Source organism: Cricetulus griseus, chromosome 5 (genome assembly GCF_003668045.3).
Source record: "Cricetulus griseus strain 17A/GY chromosome 5, alternate assembly CriGri-PICRH-1.0, whole genome shotgun sequence".
Classification (NCBI taxonomy): Eukaryota; Metazoa; Chordata; class Mammalia; order Rodentia; family Cricetidae; genus Cricetulus; species Cricetulus griseus.
In genome coordinates, this window is record NC_048598.1 from 90,257,082 (window position 1) to 90,278,212 (window position 21,131).

The 21,131-nt window shown below is 41.8% G+C and overlaps 1 protein-coding gene across 2 annotated transcripts in view; it reads left to right on the forward strand.

Annotated features, from left to right (window-relative positions):
• The first annotated feature begins 1,488 nt into the window (after positions 1 to 1,488).
• Positions 1,489 to 21,131, forward strand: part of Gtf2a1l (general transcription factor IIA subunit 1 like) — a 36,816-nt gene continuing 17,173 nt past the window's right edge. The window contains exons 1-5 of one of the 2 annotated variants that reach the window (XM_035445542.1): positions 1,489 to 1,509; positions 3,996 to 4,097; positions 4,293 to 4,410; positions 17,095 to 17,150; positions 19,540 to 19,624. In XM_035445542.1, coding sequence (XP_035301433.1) covers positions 1,489 to 1,509; positions 3,996 to 4,097; positions 4,293 to 4,410; positions 17,095 to 17,150; positions 19,540 to 19,624 — 382 coding nt within the window. The remainder of the gene's footprint in view (positions 1,510 to 3,995; positions 4,098 to 4,292; positions 4,411 to 17,094; positions 17,151 to 19,539; positions 19,625 to 21,131) is intronic. The other variant, XM_035445543.1, reaches the window with a different exon arrangement.

Consider the following 21,131-nt stretch of genomic DNA (forward strand, 5'->3'; position numbering starts at 1 on the left):
CAGAAGGAATCAATGCTTGCTTTTAGCTTTTCTATTCTGGGTGAAAGGTAAGTCACTTTAAATATTCCTGGTAGTAAATTGCCACATAGAGATGTAACCATTAAAAATCACCACACATACTTAATGGCTTTTTGTAAAATAAATTCCCAGTAGTTTTCAATTTAGGAAAAGTCTTCTAAATGACACCAAATAAATCAGCTGCTAGAAACTTACACCTGGTCCAGGCAAGCCACTTCAGAGTGGGCAAGCACACACAGTTCTACTGCACTTAAACGCACAAATACGCAAGCAGACAACTCTAAACCCTAATGGGATTTTAAAATCATCACATAACTGCCTGTTAGGTGGAGATCAATCTTCAGATCCAAAAGGCTGTTTGAAGGCAGAGTTGTGGAAGTAGATGGGTTCTTTCCTTGTTGAACTAGTGGGGTTATGTATGCTTAAATCCATCTTCAGCTTTAGCTAGTTAAATCTGAGAGAGAGAGAGAGAGAGAGAGAGAGAGAGAGAGAGAGAGAGAGATGGAGAAGGGAGGGAGGAGAGAGGAGGCGGTGGGTGGGAGAGAATAAAATTACAGGACAAAGAAGGAGACTTCTGCCTGAAGAGCAAAGGAGCCATGGTGGCACTGGGGATTAACTGATCTGGTTTAAACTGTACTTCTCCATCATCGCTGCATTTTAAAACCTATGCTCTCAGGGAAACTCAGGCAAACCTTTGAAAAGAATTTCAGGTAATTTTCATGCGGACCCAATGTTGACTGTGTCTTAGGACAGTGGGTCTCATTTTAACACCCAAAAGAGTTGCCTGGAGAACATTTTGAAGTCACTGTGTGCCGGGTCCCTGATGTCCAGTCTCTGATTCAGGAGACATGTTTGCCTTTATGGATCCTTAGTCGTTTGTGTTAGTTCTTTTACATGGATTGATGAATGGATTGCGTTTGTGTGCCTGCGCACCAGTGGAGGTCAGCAGACAAGCTTCTAGAGCCCCACTTTCCTTCTAGCACATGGGTCAGGTTTGGCAGCAAGCATCTTTATGACTCCCATTTGTATTTTTAACAGGTTCCCAGGTAAAGTGGTTGCTGCTGCTTTTGCCCCCACTTCAACAGCTAGTTATAGAAGAGTTTGGCTCTTGTCACACTTTTGTGTAGCAGCATGGAGTGCAGCTTCGAGTGAGGTTTAGGAATGCATGACAAACTGGTAAAAGCAGAAATGACTCATCTGTCTTCTCCCTACATCCTTCAAAGATGAAGCTGCCCCATCCGTGGCTGCACAGGTCCACTTAGTCTGCTAAAGCTGGCTAGGCGCCTTCCCACACCCGTGCCACGCCCAAACTCCATCCCTCCAATCACGAACCTTCTTTCTTGTCCCATCCTACTAAGCTCCGCCCCACAGCGTCCTTGCGGTTGCGCAGCAACGAGAGCCACGGTTTAAAAGCAAGCCTGGAGGCTCTCTGCCACGCAGGCGCAAACGGTCGGGCACCCAGCCGCTGGCATGGCCTTCGTCAACCTGGTGGTAAGGAGGCGGGTAGGCTTTGCTGACACCCTTTAGCCCTCCATGGCAAGTCACAGACTTTGATAGGCATCCCGTCTCACCATGGGTTAGAGGAGACTGAAGACAGTCAAGTGGGTTCTGGTCTCAATGGAAAAAAGTTGTGCTTCCCACTCCAGTTGGAGATACCTAGGTTAGGACTAGAAAGTGTGTAGCATCCTAGGTCAGGATGATTTCCTCCACGTTCAATTGCTTTCTATTTATTTATTTACTTATTTATTTATTTTTTAAAACGCATTTTATTTATTATGTATACAATGTTCTACCTGCATGTATGCCTACATGCCAGAAGACATCAGATCTTATTACAGATGGTTGTGAGCCACCATGTGGTTGCTGGGAATTGAACTCATGACCTCTGGAAGCCCAGCCAGTGCTCTTAACCTCTGAGCCATCTCTCCAGCCCCCATTTATTTATTTATTTATTTATTTATTTATTTATTTATTTTTAACAAGGTCGTGTAAAGTAACCCCAGGCTGTGTTCCGACTTGGGTTCCTTCCACCTCCTTCTCTCAATGCAAACTCCAGCCCAAACTCTAGTTCATGCTCTATTACTCCCTAACCTGGAATGGTAGGTGGATTGTTGCTCCATGTCTTTTAATATTTTAATGCTTAAATGCAAAACCCATAAACCTCACATGCGGTGAGAATTTATCGGCAAAACAGCTCTTGCTAGATCTTCCTTCCAAGTAAAAACCCAAGTTAAAGGCAAAACCAATACCAACAGATGCACATTTCCCAAAAGATGATGGGCAGCCCGGATAGGCTTGTGTCTGTATATTTTCGTGTGTAACTATGTAGCACGAAAGGTTCTGTTTTCAGAGACGTACTCATGTATGTTCACTTTTTGATGCTTTACCAACTGTGAAGGATGTATGCCAGTTTGCCTGACTGTGACAGCCAAAGAGAGTATGTTTTCTTTTAGAGACAAAAGACGCAGGTAAGATTGAGGTCCAGACTATATATAGTTTTAATAAAGATAACACAGAGAAAGCAATATAAAGCTTAACAGTAGTCCTACAAGAGAGACCACGCTCAATACTTATTTTGCTTTTGGAAAATTGTATTTTATTGGCTTCTTTTGGACTGCTGCTGTTAGACTCCGAGGGGTAGGTCTTAAAAGATGTTTTTAGCCCTAGGAGGTTTTTTTTTTTTTTTTTTTTTTTTTTTTTTTTTTTTTTTTTTTTTTTTTTTCTCTAGCTCTTAGAGTGTGATCATTTAGCTGGGATTAAAATCCAAGCATCCGTTTAGAAGCCCTTATCAGGGTAGACTGTTTTAGAAGAAGCAACTCATTTGGGGGCACTTAGTCTTAATGGGCATGCCTGTGACTAACATTTAGATGTTCCTGATTGGCCTATTCATAGACTTACTGTGAATCTTTGGAAGGATTAGTTCAAAGTGTGCTGTTCTTGGAGTGAGAGTATTTTTGTGGGAAAAACCAGTCCATGGATGCCTTAGTTTTCATTTGGGATGGATTAGGCCATCCAGGATAAGAGCAACTGGAGTTCTTGTTTTACCACGTGTTTTCTGTGGATCAGTATCGTTTGCATAGGAAACCCAGAGAGGGCAGGATTTATATATAGACCCAAAAGGTGGAGTATATTTCACATGCTTCTTGTGCTGTTGGCATAATAGGTTACTCTGGGTAGATTGCCTCATTTTGTTTCATGGCACGGTTTTGGCACCTTTGGTTTCAACATGCACTTATTGGTGACCATCACAGGTCATTCACTGGGACGCAGGGGGTACGGTTGCGCTCTTACTTGACCACGGTTACAACAGCCCTCTCTCCATGTCTAGCTTGGAAGCAGGGCGAGCTCTGATTGGCCCAATTTTAAGGCTTGAAGTTCATTTACATCCATGGGGGTTCACTTCTAGTAGCTAGGTTGAGGAAAGGGTTGCCTGGAAACAGGCTTATTCCCAGCTGCCTCCAATTTCCCTTTCAAAAAGGAACAGGAAGGTGTATTTAACACCCATACATTTGTGAGATCCCCTCCAGGTGTGGTGTAGTCTTATGATTCAGCCTTGTGGATAGGGTTTCCGAGGATGACAGGCGTCGAATACAATCTATAAACAGCCAAGACCATACCGGGAGCAGGGTGTTCTTAGCAACTGTGATGGTTTTCTTCCAACCAAGGACTGGAGAGCGTGTTTTTAATTATTTACTTTTAGTTATGTGTATCTGTGTGCTCATCTGCATGGAATGTGAGTGCACACATGAGTACAGCCCCAGGAGACTAGAAGAAGCGGCAGATTCCCCTGAAGCTGGAGTTACAGGCAGTTGTGAACCGACTGTCATGGGTGCTGGGAATCAAACCCAGGACCTCCTCAAGAGCAGCAAGCACTCTCTACTAACTGAGCCATCTCTCCAGCCCCCATCTTCACATCCTTTAAAGGCAAGTCCATTCTAATTTGAGAACCAAAACCTCTAACAATTGTTTTCATGTAGCCCAAACTCTACCGATCTGTAATTGAAGACGTAATTGAAGGTGTGCGGGACCTGTTTGCTGAGGAAGGCATCGAAGAGCAGGTGTTAAAAGACCTGAAGAAGGTTTGTGCTCACATCTCTCCTGTATTGTCTTCAGATCCTGATACATTATACTACTTGTCGCCCTTCAGTTGTGTTAGTATGTGTTCCTTGTGTTGTCCACTGAAAGCATAGACACTTAAGAAAAAACAACATCATAATAGTGTTTTTCAAGAATACTATTAATGAAAATAAAACAGTATTTTTTTTCCCTCTCAGCTCTGGGAAACGAAAGTTTTACAGTCTAAAGCGACAGAGGACTTCTTCAGAAATAGTGTCCACTCGCCTCTGTTCACCCTTCAGCTGCCACATGGTTTACCAACACTGCAATCAACAGGTTGGAGAGAATTAGTCAAAGGCTATTTATTTTTTCAGAACACGTTCCTATTTGGTACTGTTTTTAGTCAGGATAATTAATGTTCTTAAGGTGGAGAGGGTGTCCCCTTTAGATGAATTAATCAGATGGACACGGTATACGTGCTTATTTAAAAAACTCACATTATTAAAACTAGTTTAATAATCCCTTACTCTAGAGAAACAAGTGATATAGTTTGTAAGTTTACAGCATCCACTGTTATTTCTGAGAAGTCCACTGGGTGTTGTGAGAGAGTGATCCAACCATCATTGCTGAACTAACAGTGGGAAAGGTAGGTGCTTGAATGCTTGTGTCCCCTCCCCTCCTTTCCCCTCCCCTCCCCTCCCTCTCCCTCCCCTCCTCCCCCCCTCCCCTCCCCTCCCCTCCCCTCCCCTCCTTTCCCCTCCCTTCCCCTCCCCTCCTGTGCACATTACAAATCTATTATTGCATTGGAAGCAAACCAGAGTGAAAAGAATATGGAGATAATCCAGGCTACTTTATAGTTTTGACTATATAAAGTAGTAGCAAGGGATTAACTATATGTATTTTATTTCATTCTAAATCTGGACTTTTGCTTTTAAGGAAAAATTTTGCTCAGATTTATGTGGGTCAATTTAAACTGGTAAAGACTAATAAAAATGAAACAGATAACTAATCTCTCTGGCCTTTATTCCACTTCCTTCTGAGTCCTATGAGCCGTAGGCTGCTTGAGTACATATGTCTAGGTGTGTACACATAAATAGATTTTATTAGTTTTAGTTGAAGTTTAGTGGAATAGTGTTTGTAAGAAGAAAGGGTGGTGTTTGGAGTAGATTGCCATTAATAAGTAGATCAATCTTTGTATGTTTGGGGAAATTTCTTGTGAAAACCATGTCAGCCATGGTGAAGAAGAAAGAATGCTTCAGTCAGTGGCAATAGGGACAGAGACAAGGCTCTGCACCTCCACCCACAGGGGGCTGAGGACCTCAGTTAGGGACTTCAACACAGGTAGAGTGGGGTCCTTGGCTTCATGTAGAAAAGAGTTTCAGAGTGAGGCAGTTTGAAGCAGAGTGGGGGTTTATTACCAGACTAGGTATATGTGTGTGTGTATATACAGACACATATATCCTTTTAAATGAGTTCAAAGTGACACAGAATTCAGAACAGAGCAAAGAAGAACAGTCAGCGGTAGCAGGATCTGAGACTGGATTTACTTTATGATTTTTACTTATTTTTACCAATGTCCAGTAGGCTCCAAGAAAGCACTTCATTCTAGCAATAGGTAGCAAAAGATGTGATGATGAGGCACTCAGGTGTTAAAACAGGAGTGGACAAGGTCACTTCATCTAGGCACAGCTTACTATTGGACAGATTCCTTGATTCATTCTGCAGCCAACATCCTTCCCTGCAGCCTTTGCTGTTGGCTTCTCATTTCTTCCATCCCAGTGCCTCATCTTCTCCACCCATCTCTTTGGCCTACTTGGGCTCTTTCAGGGGCATTTGGCCACCTACATGGTACCTGAAGCCCTTTCCCCAGACCCAGATCCTGAGCCATAGTGTTTTTTTTAAAAAAATTAATTATTTATTTTTGTCTTATGTGCATGAGTGTTTTGCCTGTGAGCATGTCGGTGTACCACGTATATCATGTGTATGGTGCCAATGGGGGCCAGAAGAGGGTATCAGGTCTCCTGGTATTGGAGTTACAAACAGCTGTGAGCTGCCATGTAGGTGCTGGAATCAGAAGCTTGGTTCTCTGAAGAGCAGCCAGTGCTTTTAGACTGTGAGCCATCTCTCCAGCTTCTGTGCTGGGTTAGCGATTCTCAGCTGGAAAGAGGCTTCAGCTGGACTCTGGGGTGAGGGATCCTTTCCTATTTGATGTTCTCAGTCTTCCTATCCTGCTTCACCTCTTTCATTCAAAAATAGTTGAAGTAAGACAAATTATGAAACTCAAATAAATTATCAAATGCATGTTGAGTTGCCAAGCACAAATTTTATCTTACTACACTGTAAAGTATGTTATTCCTGTGGGAGGGTTAGTTATAGGAGGACCAGGGAGATGGCTGAGTGGTAAGGGCACTTGCTGTGCAGGAATGAGACCTGACTTCTGATCCCAGCACCCATATAAAGACCCACATGTGACCTTGCAAGCATGTGTTAACCCCAGGGCTGGGAGGGTTGGAGAGAGGTTTATTGTGGCTTGCTGGCTTCCAGCCTAGCTGCGATGCAGTGAGAAACTGAGAGGAAGAGGAAGAGCAGGACACTGATGTCCCTGATATACTGCACACATACCATATACATATACGTGCTATCACACAAAACACCAACTGCACATGCACACATCACATACATGCATAGATTGCATACACACATACTCTGTCATACATATACATATGTATATACTACACACATACCACATGCATATGTGCATACACTACACACACATGCGCACACATACATACATGCACCACACACACATACACACACACACACATACATACATATGCACCACACACACATAGACATACATACACACACACATACACATACACACACACACACACACACACACACACACACACACACACACACGTACGTCATGGGAACTTCACTGTGAAGCTGGCGTGCTGGAACGTTTTTAAAAATCGGCGATCGTTTCTTTAGCTGGGCTTTCATTTCACACTCACCTACTTTATCAGGACATTCCCTTTCACTATCACTCCATCCAGCACTTTTGCAACTCTCAATAGGAAATAGTTTTTTGAGGCAGGAACCTATCCTTGAACTCACTATTGTCACCCAGGCTGGCCTGGAACTCAGTTATTCTCTGCCCCAGTTTGAGAGCTGGCATTACAGGTTTGAGCTGCTGTACACAGTTAAGCAGTCTCTGTGTCTCAGTCACATAACCCTGAAGGTTCTTTTTACCTGCAGTTGGTGAGAGGGTGCAATGCATAAGGGGGGGGCGGATACTTGAATGTCCTTTATCAAAAGCATGGTTAAAAAGTCTCATTTTTCTTGTCATTTAAAATTGCAGTACTCCATTTTGCCCAGAAGATGGTAACATTACCAGTGATTTAAATCACAAAATAGTCTGACAAAGCCTGGGTCTAGTTAGTTTTCACTCAGCACCTCTTTTTTTTTTAATTTTTTTTTTATTCTGTCTCGGAAGTTAGAATAATAGAAATAATTACATTTAAAATAAGACAGTTTTTCTTATTCTCTTCCTTGAAATTTACAATGAAGAGGCTGAAGAAGAAAAGCATGCCACAGACCCTGTCCTTATCTGTCTTCATTTCTGGGTACCCTTCAATAAGAGTCTCAAAATAAATGGTCTCATAAAATTGAAGTACTTCTTAATTGTATCTTCTTATGGTAGGCTTTAAAAAGCCTGATTAAAATAACTTAAAGTGCTACAATCTTTTTATGTCTTTTGATAACAAGCTCAAACAAAATCCACAATTGTGTAAGTCATTTACCTCCATCCATTCTGTTTTTAAAGCTTGTTTTCCGTGTGTGTGTGTGTGTGTGTGTGTGTGTGTGTGTGTGTGTGTGTGTGTGTGTGTGTGTGTGTGGTGTTTCACTTCTTAGGAATAGCCTGTGTTATCAGTTTTCAACTTTTTTTTTTTTGCCACAGGGTTTCTTTACATCCTTAATAATGGAAGACCCCAAAGAGCTTTTTAAAATATGGATTTTGGCTGGGGAGGTGGCTCAGTAGTGCCTGCTGTGCAAGGGTGGGGCAGATCCCCGGAACCCACACAGAAGCCTGGCCTGTGTGTCGTCATTGTTAGCGTGTGTGGGCATGGAGGTCTGAAAACAACTTTGTGGACTCTGTTCTTTCCATGTACCCTCACATGGGTTCTGGTTATCAAACTCAGGTTTCAGACCTGCATAGGAAGCACCTTTGTCTGTTGTGCCTCTTCCCTGGCCCTCATACCTATGTTTTTAAAAATTATTTATTTATTTATTTATTTTTAGTTTCATTTTACATTCTGGCCTCAGTTCTCCTTCCCACCCCTCCTCCCCACCTCACCTTCCCCCTAGTCCACCCCAAGTCTACTACTTCTCATGAGTAAGGGCTCCCATGTGGAGTCAACAAAGTCTGACACATTAAGTTGGGGCAGGACCAAGCCCCTCTCCTATGCATTAAGACTGAGCATGGCATCCCACCATAGGGAATGGGCTCCAACAAGCTAGCTCATTATCAGGGTTAGATCCTAGTCCTACTGCCAGGGTCCCCTCAGGAAGTCCAAACTTCACTACTGTCTCCCACATACGGAGGGCCTAGTTCAGTCCCATGGAGTCTTGATAGCTGTTGGTCTAGAGTTCATGAGTTTCCACAAGCTTGGTTCATCTGTCTGTAGATTTCTCCATCATGATCTTGACCTCCCTTGCTCATATGTTCCCTCCTCCTTCTATTCAACAGGATTCCTAGAGCTTAGCCTGGTGCTTGGTTGTGGATCTTTGCATCTGGTTCCATCCCATATCTTTTTTTTTCTTTTTTCTTTCTTTCTTTTTTTATTTTTAAGATTTTATTTATTTATTATGTACACAGTCTTCTGCCTGCATGCCAGCAGAGGGCAACAGATCTCATTCAAGGTGGTTGTGAGCCACTATGTGGTTGCTGGGAATTGAACTCAGGACTTCTGGAAGAACAGTCAGTGCTCTTAACCACTGATCCCCCCATACCTATTTTTAATTTAAACTCTACTCTTTAAACTGGGCAGCACGATGTTATGATACACATAGAGTGTTGCTGTAGTTTACATACATCAGAGTGTCCATCATCTTCGAGTTAGCCATTTTTTAAAAAGTGTGGCAAGAATCCCAAATTTACACTGCTAGCAAAACCCTCAAAAATAATACAATGGCCGAACAGCCCTTGTGTTACACATTTTCCTCTAGACTTCAGACACTCTGACTAGTCTCGGTTCCTGCTCCCCTGAATCCGATAACCCCCTATTTTATTCTTTGTCTCAGCATGTTTTCTTTTAAAATAAAAAACCTCTTATTTAACATACATGCATGTGTGTGTGTGTGTGTGTGTGTGTGTGTGTGTGTGTATACAGGCACACACATGCCATGGTACACATGTGGAAATCAGTTCTTTCCATCTACCATGCTTCCAAAGGATCAAGCTCAATTGTCAGTCTTGGTGACAAGTTACTTGCGGAGCCATCTCACTGGTTTCCTTTTCTTTATAGACTCTAAACATAAATGAGAGCACAAAGCATTTTTTCTTGGTGTCTGGCATATTTCCTTTAGTATGGAGTCTCCTAGGTTCATCTGTGTTGCGGTGATGTACAGAATCTTGCTGTTAGAATCTGACTTGTCCATGTACACTTATAGAATGTTTATGTTGCTTGGTTTCTCATTGTTTTAAAGCCAGAAAGCCAGAAAGCCTAGGAGCTAGGTGTGATGTCACAGCAGATCGGTGAAGACCATGAGTTTTTTTTTTTTCTTTCAGATTTTTTTTAATTTGAATTAGAAACAAGATTGTTTCACATGACAATCCCAGTTCCCTTCTCCCTCCCATCCTCCCCTACCACCCTCCCCCCAACTAAAACCCTACCTATCCTTTCTGCTTCCCCTGGATGTTGAGTCCTTCCATAGGGTGTCATCAGAGTTTATCATATCCTTTGGGATAGGGCCTAGGCCCATCCTCATGTGTCTTGGCTCAGGGAGTTTTCCTCTATGTGGAATGGGCTCCCAAAGTCCACACCTATGCTAGGGATAAGTATTGAACTACTACAGGAGGTCCTGTAGATTTTCGAGGTTTTCTCAATGAAATCCATGTTCCTGGCGTCTGCATCAGTCCCATGCTAGTATCCCAGCTATCAGTCTGGGGAGCAAGAGTTCCCCGATGTTCAGGAAGACCATGAGTCTTAAGACCATCCAAGTCACATAAGTGATTTACAGGCCAACCCAGGCTAGGAGCCAAACCCTGTCTCAATGGGACGGGTATCTTTTCTCTGCATCATCATCACCCCTATCTCTTTCTGACAATAGTCATCCTTATGGGGGTCAGGTGTATCTTCTAAATGTTCTGTGCTGGTGAGAAAATCCTGGCTTTGTGTGTGGTAGGCAGACTACCACCACTGCCCTATGCCCTACGTTCTGGGCCTTTTGATTGGTGTTTCTCCAATGAACAGTGGTGCCAAGCACCTCTTCAAATGTCCATTGGCCATTCTTATGTCTTCCTGAAAAACACCTGTCCAGATAGTTTATTCAGTTTAAAATGGAGTTTTTTTTTTTTCTGCTACTGAATTCTTTACATATTTTAGGTATTCACCCTTTATCAGATATGTGGCTTGGAGATATTTTCTTAGCTACATGTTGCCTTTTTGTTGATGGATCATCTTGCTGTGCAGAAGTTCTTTCATCAGATGTAGTCCTGTCATAGTTAATCTTACGTCTCAGCTTGACTGCATAGAGAGAGCATGCTTGGGATGAATGGAAGCCCCTTTGGCTGTGTCAGTGTGGGCATCCTCAGAAATGATTACCGGGTGGGAGACGTCCATCCTGAGTGTGCACAGCATCCCACCTGGAGACAGGGGCCCCAGGGAGGACAGAAGAGTAAGGAGGAGGTAGTTCTCGTGCAGGCTGACTCTTTGCTTCCTGGTTGTGATGATGTGAGCATTTCTGTTCCACCGTGTCCTCTCTGCCATCACTGCTAGCCTTACTTCAGACTTACCACACTGGGCTGAAATGGTGAACCTCATCAGCCCATCTTGTTTCTCCTAGATGTCTGTCCTAGTGACAAAGCCTGAGTCCCACTTATTCTTGTGTAGTCCAAGCTTTTGTGAAGGCAGCCTAACTGGGAGTATTAGGGCTCAGGTCTGTTCATCTCTCTTCCTCTGTCTCTCTCCCTTTCTCCCTTATAACTCCCACTCTTCTCCTCCTTTCTTCCTTCTTTCTTTGACAGGCTCTCACTGTGTAACTTACTTTTCTATTGCTGTGATAAAACCCCACGACCAAGGCAACTGTAGAGCCGGTGTTGGTGGCACACGCCTTTAATCCCAGCAATCGGGAGGCAGAGGCAGGTGGATCTCTGGGAGTTCGAGACCAGCCTTGTCTACAAGAGCTAGTTCCAGGACAGCCTCCAAAGCCACAGAGAAACCCTGTCTCGAAAAACCAAAAAGAGAAAAAAAAAAAGCATTTAGTTAGACTTACTCTTTCAGAGGGTTAGAGTCAGTGATGGCGGAGTGAAGGAACAGCTGAGTGCTCACATCTTGAGCCAAACCACAAGGCAGAGAAAGAGATCCACTGAAAATGGCATGAGTAATTTTGAAACCTCAAAACCCATGCCCAGGGACACACCAACAGTCCCAGACTGTTCACAGCTGGGGACCAAGTATTCAAATGTAGGTGCCTCTGGAGCCACTCTCATTCAAACCACACGCTGTGCTATAGATTGACCTCAAACCTGTGATCCTCTGGCCTCAGCCCTTCTGAGTGCAGGAAGTTTAGGCATGTACCACCATGCTCATCTTATCTTCTTCAAGTTTGTTTTAAAAAACATTCTTTAGGGCTGGAGAGATGGCTCAGAGATTAAGAGCACCAATTGTTCTTCCAGAGGTCCTGAGTTCAATTCCCAGCAACCTCATGGTGGCTCACAACCATCCGTTATGAGAACTGGTTGCCCTCTTCTGGTGTGCAGATATACATGGAGGTAGAATGTTGTATACATAATAAATAAATAAAATCTTTTTTTAAAACATTCTTTATTAGAGGTACAGATCTTTTACCTTCCTGACTGAATTTATTCATTAGTATTTTGCTTTTTTAGATGCTGTCACATTTCTATTTCAGATGGGTTGTTTTTATTCAGAAATACAGCTGACTTTCAAAGATTGGTTTGAATCTAAAACTTTACCAAACTCACTTATTAATTAATTCTTTTTGTGGACTCTGTTGTTTCTGTATATAGGTTCATATCATTTGTACGTTTTTTAAATGTCTTTTTCTTCTATAATATTGTTAGACTGTCTAGTTCACTATTGAACAGGTGTGGTAAGAGTTGGCCCCTTACTCTGTGGAAGATCTTGGAGGAAAAGCTTTTAGATCCCCCTGTTATGATATCAGCTGTAGTAGGCTTTTGTAGTCATTAAACAATTTATTGTTTATTTTTTATTGTGTGTATACTTATGTCTGTGTGGGAATGTGCATGTGAGTGCAGGTGCCTCCAGAGGCCAGAAGAGGGCGCCTGATCCTCTGGAGCTTGAGTTACTGGCAGTAGAGAGCCACCTGATGTGGCTGCTGGGTACTGAACTCAGGTCCTCAGGAAGAGCAGCAAGCACTCTTAGTGTTGGGCCATTTCTCCAGCCCCCATAGTCTTCATTATCTTGGAAAACACCCTTTATTTGCAAGGTGTTGAGCTTTAAAATTTTACTTATTAATGTATCCATGTGTGTACAATGTGTACATGTATGAGTGTGTGTGTTCCTTGATGAGAGTGTGCATGTCAGAAGACAAGTTTCAGGTTCTCCTCTTCTGCCTGAGGCAGGGACTTGCTTGTTTCTGACTTCAGGCTAGCTTGCCTCTGAGCTTGTGGATTATTATTGTTGTTGTTGTTATTTTTGTCTCCACATCTCATTTTGCTACAAGAGTGCTAGGATTGCAGATTTATGCTACCACATCTGGGTTTTTATGTGGGTGGGTTCTGCTGGTCAAACTCAGGTAGTCAGGGTTGTGCCGCAAGTACTGTTCCTGCTGAGCCATCTGGCTGGCATCTTTTGTTTCTTTTAATCAAGAAAGGATATAAAGGGCTGACCAGATGGTCTAGCAGGCCAGGGTGGTTGCCATCAAAACTTACAGCCTGAGTTCAATCCCTGGAATCCATGTGGTGGAATGAGAGGACAGACTTCCACAAGTCATCTGACCTCTACATGTATTCTGTGGCATGCATGAACACACACACACACACACACACACACACACACACACACACACCACACTAAATGTTAAAATGAAGACTTCGTCAAACACATTTCTTTTCTTTTCTTTTTTTTTTCTTTCGGTTTTTTGAGACAGGGTTTCACTGTAGAGCCCTGTCTGTCCTGGAAATTGCTCTGTAGACCAGGCTGGCTTTGAACTCAAGAGATCTGATTGCCTCTGTCTCCTGAGTTCTGGGACTAAAGGTGTGCACCATTCACCACCCCCTGGCCAAGCACGTTTTCTATATTGATTGAGATGATGAGTGTTTTTTTCTTCCTTTCTGCCAATGTTACCTATCACATTGACTTGTAGATGTCAAGTTGTTCTTCCATGCCAAATGTAGAGGCTCCTTGGTTGTGGTATGATCTTTTTTGTATGTTGCTGCATTTGGTTTGCTGTGATTTTATTAAGATTTTTTTTTTCATCATCAGAGTCTCTTAGAGATATTGGCCTGTTCTTCAGAATCTGGGTTTGGCTTTGGGGCTGGCCTTGAAAACAGTCCTCTGGCTTTGTAAAGTCCTCTTTTGTTTGGAAGAGTTTAAGGAGACTTGATATTAATTCACATTGGAATGGTTGAATTCAACCACGAAGTCAGCTGACCCTTGATGTTTTTCCTTGTTGCTGTGTATGGAGGCTTGTGTCTTAATTTACTGCATTTTTAAACTTTTGATTAACAGCATCACACTGCACCCGCGCACATGAACAACACCTGTGTCCAGTGTGCATTAGCCATGGAGCCCTGCATAGGTGGTAGGATCTCTCTTTGAGATTCTACCTCCTAAACTGTAGGAGGTACAAATGTAAACCACTGTTAGTGAGCTTTATCTGGAGTGAATGCCCCCACTGGCCCTTTTGGTGATTTTGGGGACTGATTCAGTTACATCATCAGGACACACCCATGTGCTCAAGAAAAATGGCCAGATATTGAATTTTTTAATTGTGTGGTGAGCTGACTAGTTTATGTCAACTTGACACAGGCTAGAGTCATTGGGGAGGAGGGAGCCTCAATTGAGAAAATGTTTCCATAAGATTAGGCTGCAGGCAAGCCTGTAGGGCATTTTCTTAATTAGTGATTATTGGGCAAGGGCCAAGCACTTGGTGGGTGTTGCCATTCCTGGGCTGGTGGTCCTGGGTTCTATAAGACAGCAGGCTGGCAGGGCTGCTTGTGGTGAAGCACGCCTTTAATTCCAGCACTCGGGAGGCAGAGGCAGGTGGATCTCTGAGTTTGAGGCAAGCCTGGTCTCCAGAGCGAGTACCAGGATAGGCTCCAAAGCTATATAGAGAGACTCTGTCTCGAAAAACCAACCAAACAAATAAATAAACAAAAGACAGCAGGCTGAGCAAGCCAGGGAAAGCACACCAGTAAGCAGCCTCCCCTTCATGGCCTCTGCATCAGCTCCTGCTTCCATGTTCCTGTCTTGTTTGATTTGCTGTCCTGACTTCCTTCAGTGATGTGATATTGAAGTGTAAACTAAATATACCTTTTCCTCCCCAAATTGCTTTGGTCATGGTGTTTATCACAGCAATAGAGACTCTCACTAAGACATGTGGCTCACATATTAATTAAGATTTGTATAGACTCAAAAGGAGATCAGGAATTGTAAAGCAAATGCTATCATGTATCAGAATTTTTGGTTGTGGATTGGGAAAAGGTATTTTACTATTTAAATAGTGTTAAATCAGATTATTATGTTAAATTTTTATGTTATACTTGCAGAATTGAATTCTTGCTACTATTATAAAAATGTACTGCTTTGAATTTAATGTTCCTAGAACACGTCTATGGAATCTGAAATTATAATACTTCATTTGAGTTAAGATACAGATTTAATGAAAAGTTACTTGGTTATGAAACAAGGCTGAATATTTTAAATTGTCAGGCAAGTTTAAATGATAGAGAGAACTTGTGAACCTCATATTAAAATTAAGTGGGTCAGGGTGCACAGACCTCTCCAGACCTGTCAGTTCTGGCTTTTATTCTGATGTCCATGAAGAAGTGTTAGCGGTTCTCTTAGAGCTTTGCTTGTTTCTCTTAAATATGGAGAGTTGCCCTTTAGGATTTATCACAATCGGCTTAGTAGAGAAGGGTCGCTGCTGGGTTTTCTTCCAGGAGTCAGATGTGGAAGAACAGTTTTGTATCCTTCAGGGCGGGGCTTAAGCTGGAGCAGCATCAGCTTCGTTCACTCCAGCTAATTATGACTAATACCACTGAGTTCCTGCCGTTCCAGTTCTTCTTCATTTGGCTTTTCTAACAGAATGCCTGCTAATAAGCAAAGCCATAGATGAGTAGAGGATAAAATAATTGTGTGCTTCATTAACCATCGGTCCATAGCCTCACTTCTATTTAACGAGGGGAGAATAGTTAGTTTTGAAAAAAGTGCTCTATTGAGCTATTTGTTGTGTGCGATGGAGCCATTCTAGCTAGCGTGGAAAACAGACCTTGGGGCAATTTTCCTGAGTGCCGTATGTGAAAAAGAGCCAGCATTAACATCACACTCAACACACACATGGCTGCATAAGCATGCTAAAAGTCTCCTGCTTTTTGTTAAAGGCAAAATGGCATTGGTTTTATAAATTGTTTTTAAATTAGCATGCCAAGTAGCAAGCTTTATTATGACATTTTCGTGTGTGTGTGTGTGTGTGTGTGTGTGTGTGTGTGTGATTATCCTTTGTTGTAACTCACTCCTCCCCTTCTGTCCTCTCCTGCCTCTCTTATTCTCTGCTGGGTCCCTTTCTTACTCCTTATTTCTGTTTTCATGTCACATATTCTGTTATCCTCTCTTCCCCCTTCCCCATGAAGATCTCTTCTTCCTCAGTTATGGTCCCCCTTCTAGTGTGATCACGCAGACATACATCTCGCAACCATGTACGCGCACACCCACAGGTTTTAAATCCAGGTTTCATAATTCCTAGAAATCATGAATTATCTGTCTTTCTGCGTGGCTTTGTGTGTCACGTAAGGCCTTTCAGCTCTGAGCGTTTTCTTGCAAATGCCATGATTTCATTATTTTTAAAAAATTCCATTGTGTACATGTGCCACAGTTTCTTCTTAAATTTTTTTTTAAAAATTATGTGTCTATGTCTGTTTGTGAGGATGTATGTGTACATGAGTGTAGTTGCCCATAGAGGTCACAGATATCAACTCCCTGTGGAGTTGGAGTTACAGGTGAACCACCTGAGAGGGTGGCGGAATAGAACTCAGGTCTTGGGGAATTGTAGTACATGCTCTTAACCACTGAGCCATCTCCCCACCCACTTACCACATGTTCTTTATTCGTTGTTGGTGTTTGTCTCAGCTTATGTGCTTTTTATCGATAGTATCATCTAGTATAAATGTTCTAATATTATTCTTTTCCTGGTGAAAAGTTGTCACAGAGAGTTAGAGCTTCCCTGAGTACCAAAGACAATCTGTATGTTGCATTATGGATTTCTGAAGTACAGTCTGTTTTATTTTAATGAGATATTTGACTTTGATAACTTAAAGTAATTTAGTTGTAAAGTCTCTAAAATTGCCAGGAAAAATATACTTCAATACTTTCCCCCTCAGATGGAACCATTAAGTTTAGACTTTAACTTGACCTAACATGACTCATTGAGAATACATTTTAAAAAATAACTTACAATTGACTGTGATCAGAATATTTTGTAGGAAAAATTAATTTCAATTAAAACGTATATTGAAAATAAAATAATCTGCATGTGGCCATGTAAAGAGGTAAGTTCTAATGGCTGCATCCCATCTTGTTCTCCATGCAGCCTCGTTGCTGATCCCTGCTGGTAGACCTCTCCCAAGTTTTACACCAGAAGACCTGGTATGTAGCTTGTCTCTTCACTGAGGGGTGGCAGAAGGCTGAGCACAGATGTGGTTCCCAGACCTTGGCTTGAGTGGGAGGAGGTAAAACCAGAGGGGTCAGCAGTGTTTCCTATGCCTTGGAAAGCCTTGCAGCAAATGCATCTCCCTGGTCCTCTAGAGTTGTCAGCTTCCACCAGGGTTAGGACATTCCTGAAACTATAGTACGCAGGGATTTAATATGCTGTGTAGGTACATACCTGGTGCCTCTGAAGGATTTATCTTTTTCACCCGATTTTCTTTTCTTCAAGAGTAATCTGATGGCTTTTCATCCTATTTAAGTGGAATATTTTGTTTGCTTGTTTATTTTTACTTTGGTGAAGTAGAATTGTTTTCCATCTCTAGGACTTGGAGACAGGTAATACAATTATATGTATTTACAGAAAATCAAGCAGCTTTTAATTGAGAGGAACATGTTCCACAGTTCTTTCTCTTCCATGGCACTGATGGCCATAATCTAGGAACTATTTCACACTGTCTTTAGGTCCATGACTGCCTTTTCAGGGTCTTAGCTGGGTAGCCATTTGCCTTTATCCATTAAGATAATACCCCAGGACAGTTTTCTTGAGAGAAACTCTGTTCTCATGAGCGACCAATGGGACAGCTCAGTCTTTGAGAGGTACAGAAACATCTTTTTCCTTGATTACAGAAATACTATTCTATAAAAAATAAAAACAAATTCATAAAGCAAACCCTGAAAATCTATTCCCCAAAGATAATTGTTGTAATTGTTTAAAATGGAATCACTAGCTTATTTCCTGAATTGTCTTTTAGGGTATACCGTAGAATTGCTTTCTTTACTCTTTCTGTAATCTTACTCGCCCTCTCCCTTTCCTTCCTCCTTCACTTCCTTCCTCTTTCCTTGTTTTATTTTTCCCTTCTTTCTTCCCATGATCCTCTCCTTTACTAGTAAATTAACTCTCTTTGCTAGTAAAGTAAGATCTGCCATAATAGTTAGGCAATACTTCGTTGTTGGAAATTTTCCCGCTTCCCATTTTCTAATATAGAATTTTACTGGTTTGTACATGTCTGTTTGTGAGATAAATGATCAGGTAAATTCCCAGAGGTTGAATTTCTGAGACAATGGTAACATGTGATTTTCATTTTGGCATTTGCAAAATTGCGCTTCCAAAGAGTTGTCCCAGTCAGCGTGCACTCTATATAAATATTAATCTGAGAAAAGCAATTGTTTTCATCACACCCACAGCAACATTGCATGTTACTTATGCCAAAGCAGAACATAGCTTTTGCTTAAGGGGAGAGAGTGACCATAGCCTGAGAGCATGGGTTCAGGCTGCCACGAACAATGTGTTTATATGACCATTGATAGTCACAGAAGAAAAGACACAGTCAGCGCATTTAACAAATACACGAACAGGGCATCAGGCAGTGATGTGACAGCTCCGTCGCAGGTTGTAGAGGTATTTGAAGACATTCTTGGGTTCTGGGTTGGGGAAGCTAGTAGTCTTCTTATAGATTCCAAAGATTCAAACTGTCAGAGGATGTTAGATCAGATACATAGGTGGGTTATACATGGCTGTTATGAGGACTAAACAAATTCCAAAGTAATTCTGCCTCTTAATCTGCAACATTCCAACTTTCTACAGTGATGAAGTTCTAACTAGCCAGTCGGTGTGCATAATATTTGACAGTGATCTGGCCTTTTCAGGAACTCTAGTTCACACTTATCTCTTATATTTTTGCAGATCTGATAGAAAAAAATGTTTCTTTGTCTCGATTTAGTGGTTTTTAGAAACCCTAAGTTTAATAATAGAAAATTAAACATTATAGATGCACTATTATATCTGCATTAAAATGCAGCTAAGGATCAATTTAGAGTTTGGAAGATTCTTGCAAGCAGTTGTGACTCTTACATTTTTGAGAATCAGTGGTCCAGGCATAGCTGTGCCCTGAGCCAGTGTGGTGGGAGGGTGTCCATTCTAGTCATTATGATTTACTGGACTCATGGCTAACTATTGCAGTGGGATTCCTCATGATGGAATGATTTGAACCAAATGTTAACATGCTGTTTAGTCAGAGAACTTAGTCTTAAATGTTTGTTTATTTTTTATTTTATGTGCACACTTTTCTATGTGAGGGTGTCAGATCCCCTGGAACTGGAGTTACAGTTGTGAGCTACCATGTGGGTACTGGGAATTGAACCCAAGCCCTCTGAAAGAGCAGCCAGTGCTCTTGAGCACTGAGCCATCTGTCCAGCCCAACCTTAAATGTTAAGTGTAGTTAGACTAGGGTCTTCTAGAGAATGGTATTTTTGACTCTCTATGATAGTGTGGTAAAAGATCCAATTCCGGTGCTTTTATAACTTTCTAATAAGCACTTGTTCTGTCTAGAATACCTCCAGCTGTGGCGCAAACTTCACTTTTCCTGGTTATCCGATCCACGTCCCAGCAGGTGTGACCCTGCAGACTGCATCCGGTGAGAGCTAGTCTAAGGATATTCATTTTAGCATGGCCATTAAGTTATATGATCTTTTAAAAGTATTTGTTCTTTGAGAATTTCTCATGTATTTTGATTGCATCAACACTTCAGCCCCTACCCCCCACTTCCTGAAAGATTTCATGACTTTTAGTAAACTGTATGCTAGAGGCGATAGGAACCTTTAATAAAAAGTTTAAAGTGAAAAAATAAATCGCAGTTGTGATTGTTATGAGATCAGTGCACCATAGAAGACACTGAGCTGGGCCTGCCTTGTGGTTCATTCCCAGTTCTCTTATGAATTAGAGACTTTGTATATATTCAAATTCAATTCAAATCAGCTAGCTTAATTTTGTTGTTTTTAATTTAAAAAATCCATTAAATTAGGGGCTGGAAAGATGACTCAGTGGTGAAGAGCATTTGTTCTTCTAGAAGACCTAGGCCGGATTTCCAGCATCCACAGGGTTGCTGACAGCCATAGGTAACTCCATGTTCAGGGGATCTGGTGCCCTCTTCTGACCTCTCCATGAGTACTGCATGCATATGGTACATACATGCAGCAGAACACTCATACACAAAAAGTCTTAAAAGTCAACAAAAAGTTAGAATTATGTTTAATTTATTTGTGTTTGCAGGAGTGCATGGTGGGTGGTGGGTGGAGATACGTGTGTATGTGGAGGTCAGAGCACACCTTGTGTCTGTTGGTTCTTTCCTACTGCTGTGTGAGTTCTGGGGATGGTAACTTCTGAGACAGCTTGCTGGCTCATCCACCTCAGTTTTAGCAAATAGAAAGTGAAAGCGTATATCTCTGTTTTCGTAGTGCTAATTAAGGCTGACCAACCCCTGCCTGCTTTCTTACTCTACAGTTCACAGCTTAGTAGAAGGGTCAGGCTTCCAGGGCCTCCTCTGGGTTTGAAAAAATGTGCAGACTTATTTGGGTTGCTGTGAAGTTTAAGTTTCTTTCTTTCTTTTTAATTTTATTTATTTAGTATGTATAGAGTATTCTGTCTGCAGGTATCTCTTCATGCCAGAAGAGGGCATTAGATCTTATTACAGATAGTTGTGAGCCACCATATGGTTGCTTGGAATTGAACTCAGGACCTTTGGAACAACAGCCAGTGCTCTTAACCTCTTCTTCAGTACAGGAAATACGTTTTCCATGATTACATGTTAAAATTCCACTGTGTGTCAATAACATCCATTTTTCAAGTAGAAGAGACTCATGGATTAAATATTGGTGGCCTGTATGACCAAAATAAGTCAGTTAAAAATAGGGGGAAAGGCTAGTGTTAAAACAACCATTTTTTTTAAGTAATGAATATTTATTGCAGAAAACAAAATATCTTACAATAATTCCTAGAGACAATCACTATTAGCTTATTCATATATCAATTCATACATTGAAATAAAATAAATTCTCTTATACGGATTGAGGAGACAACAGGGGTAAGAGAGCTTACACAGGATCTGAGTTGGAATCCCCGTCTCTTGTGGAAAAGCCAGTGGT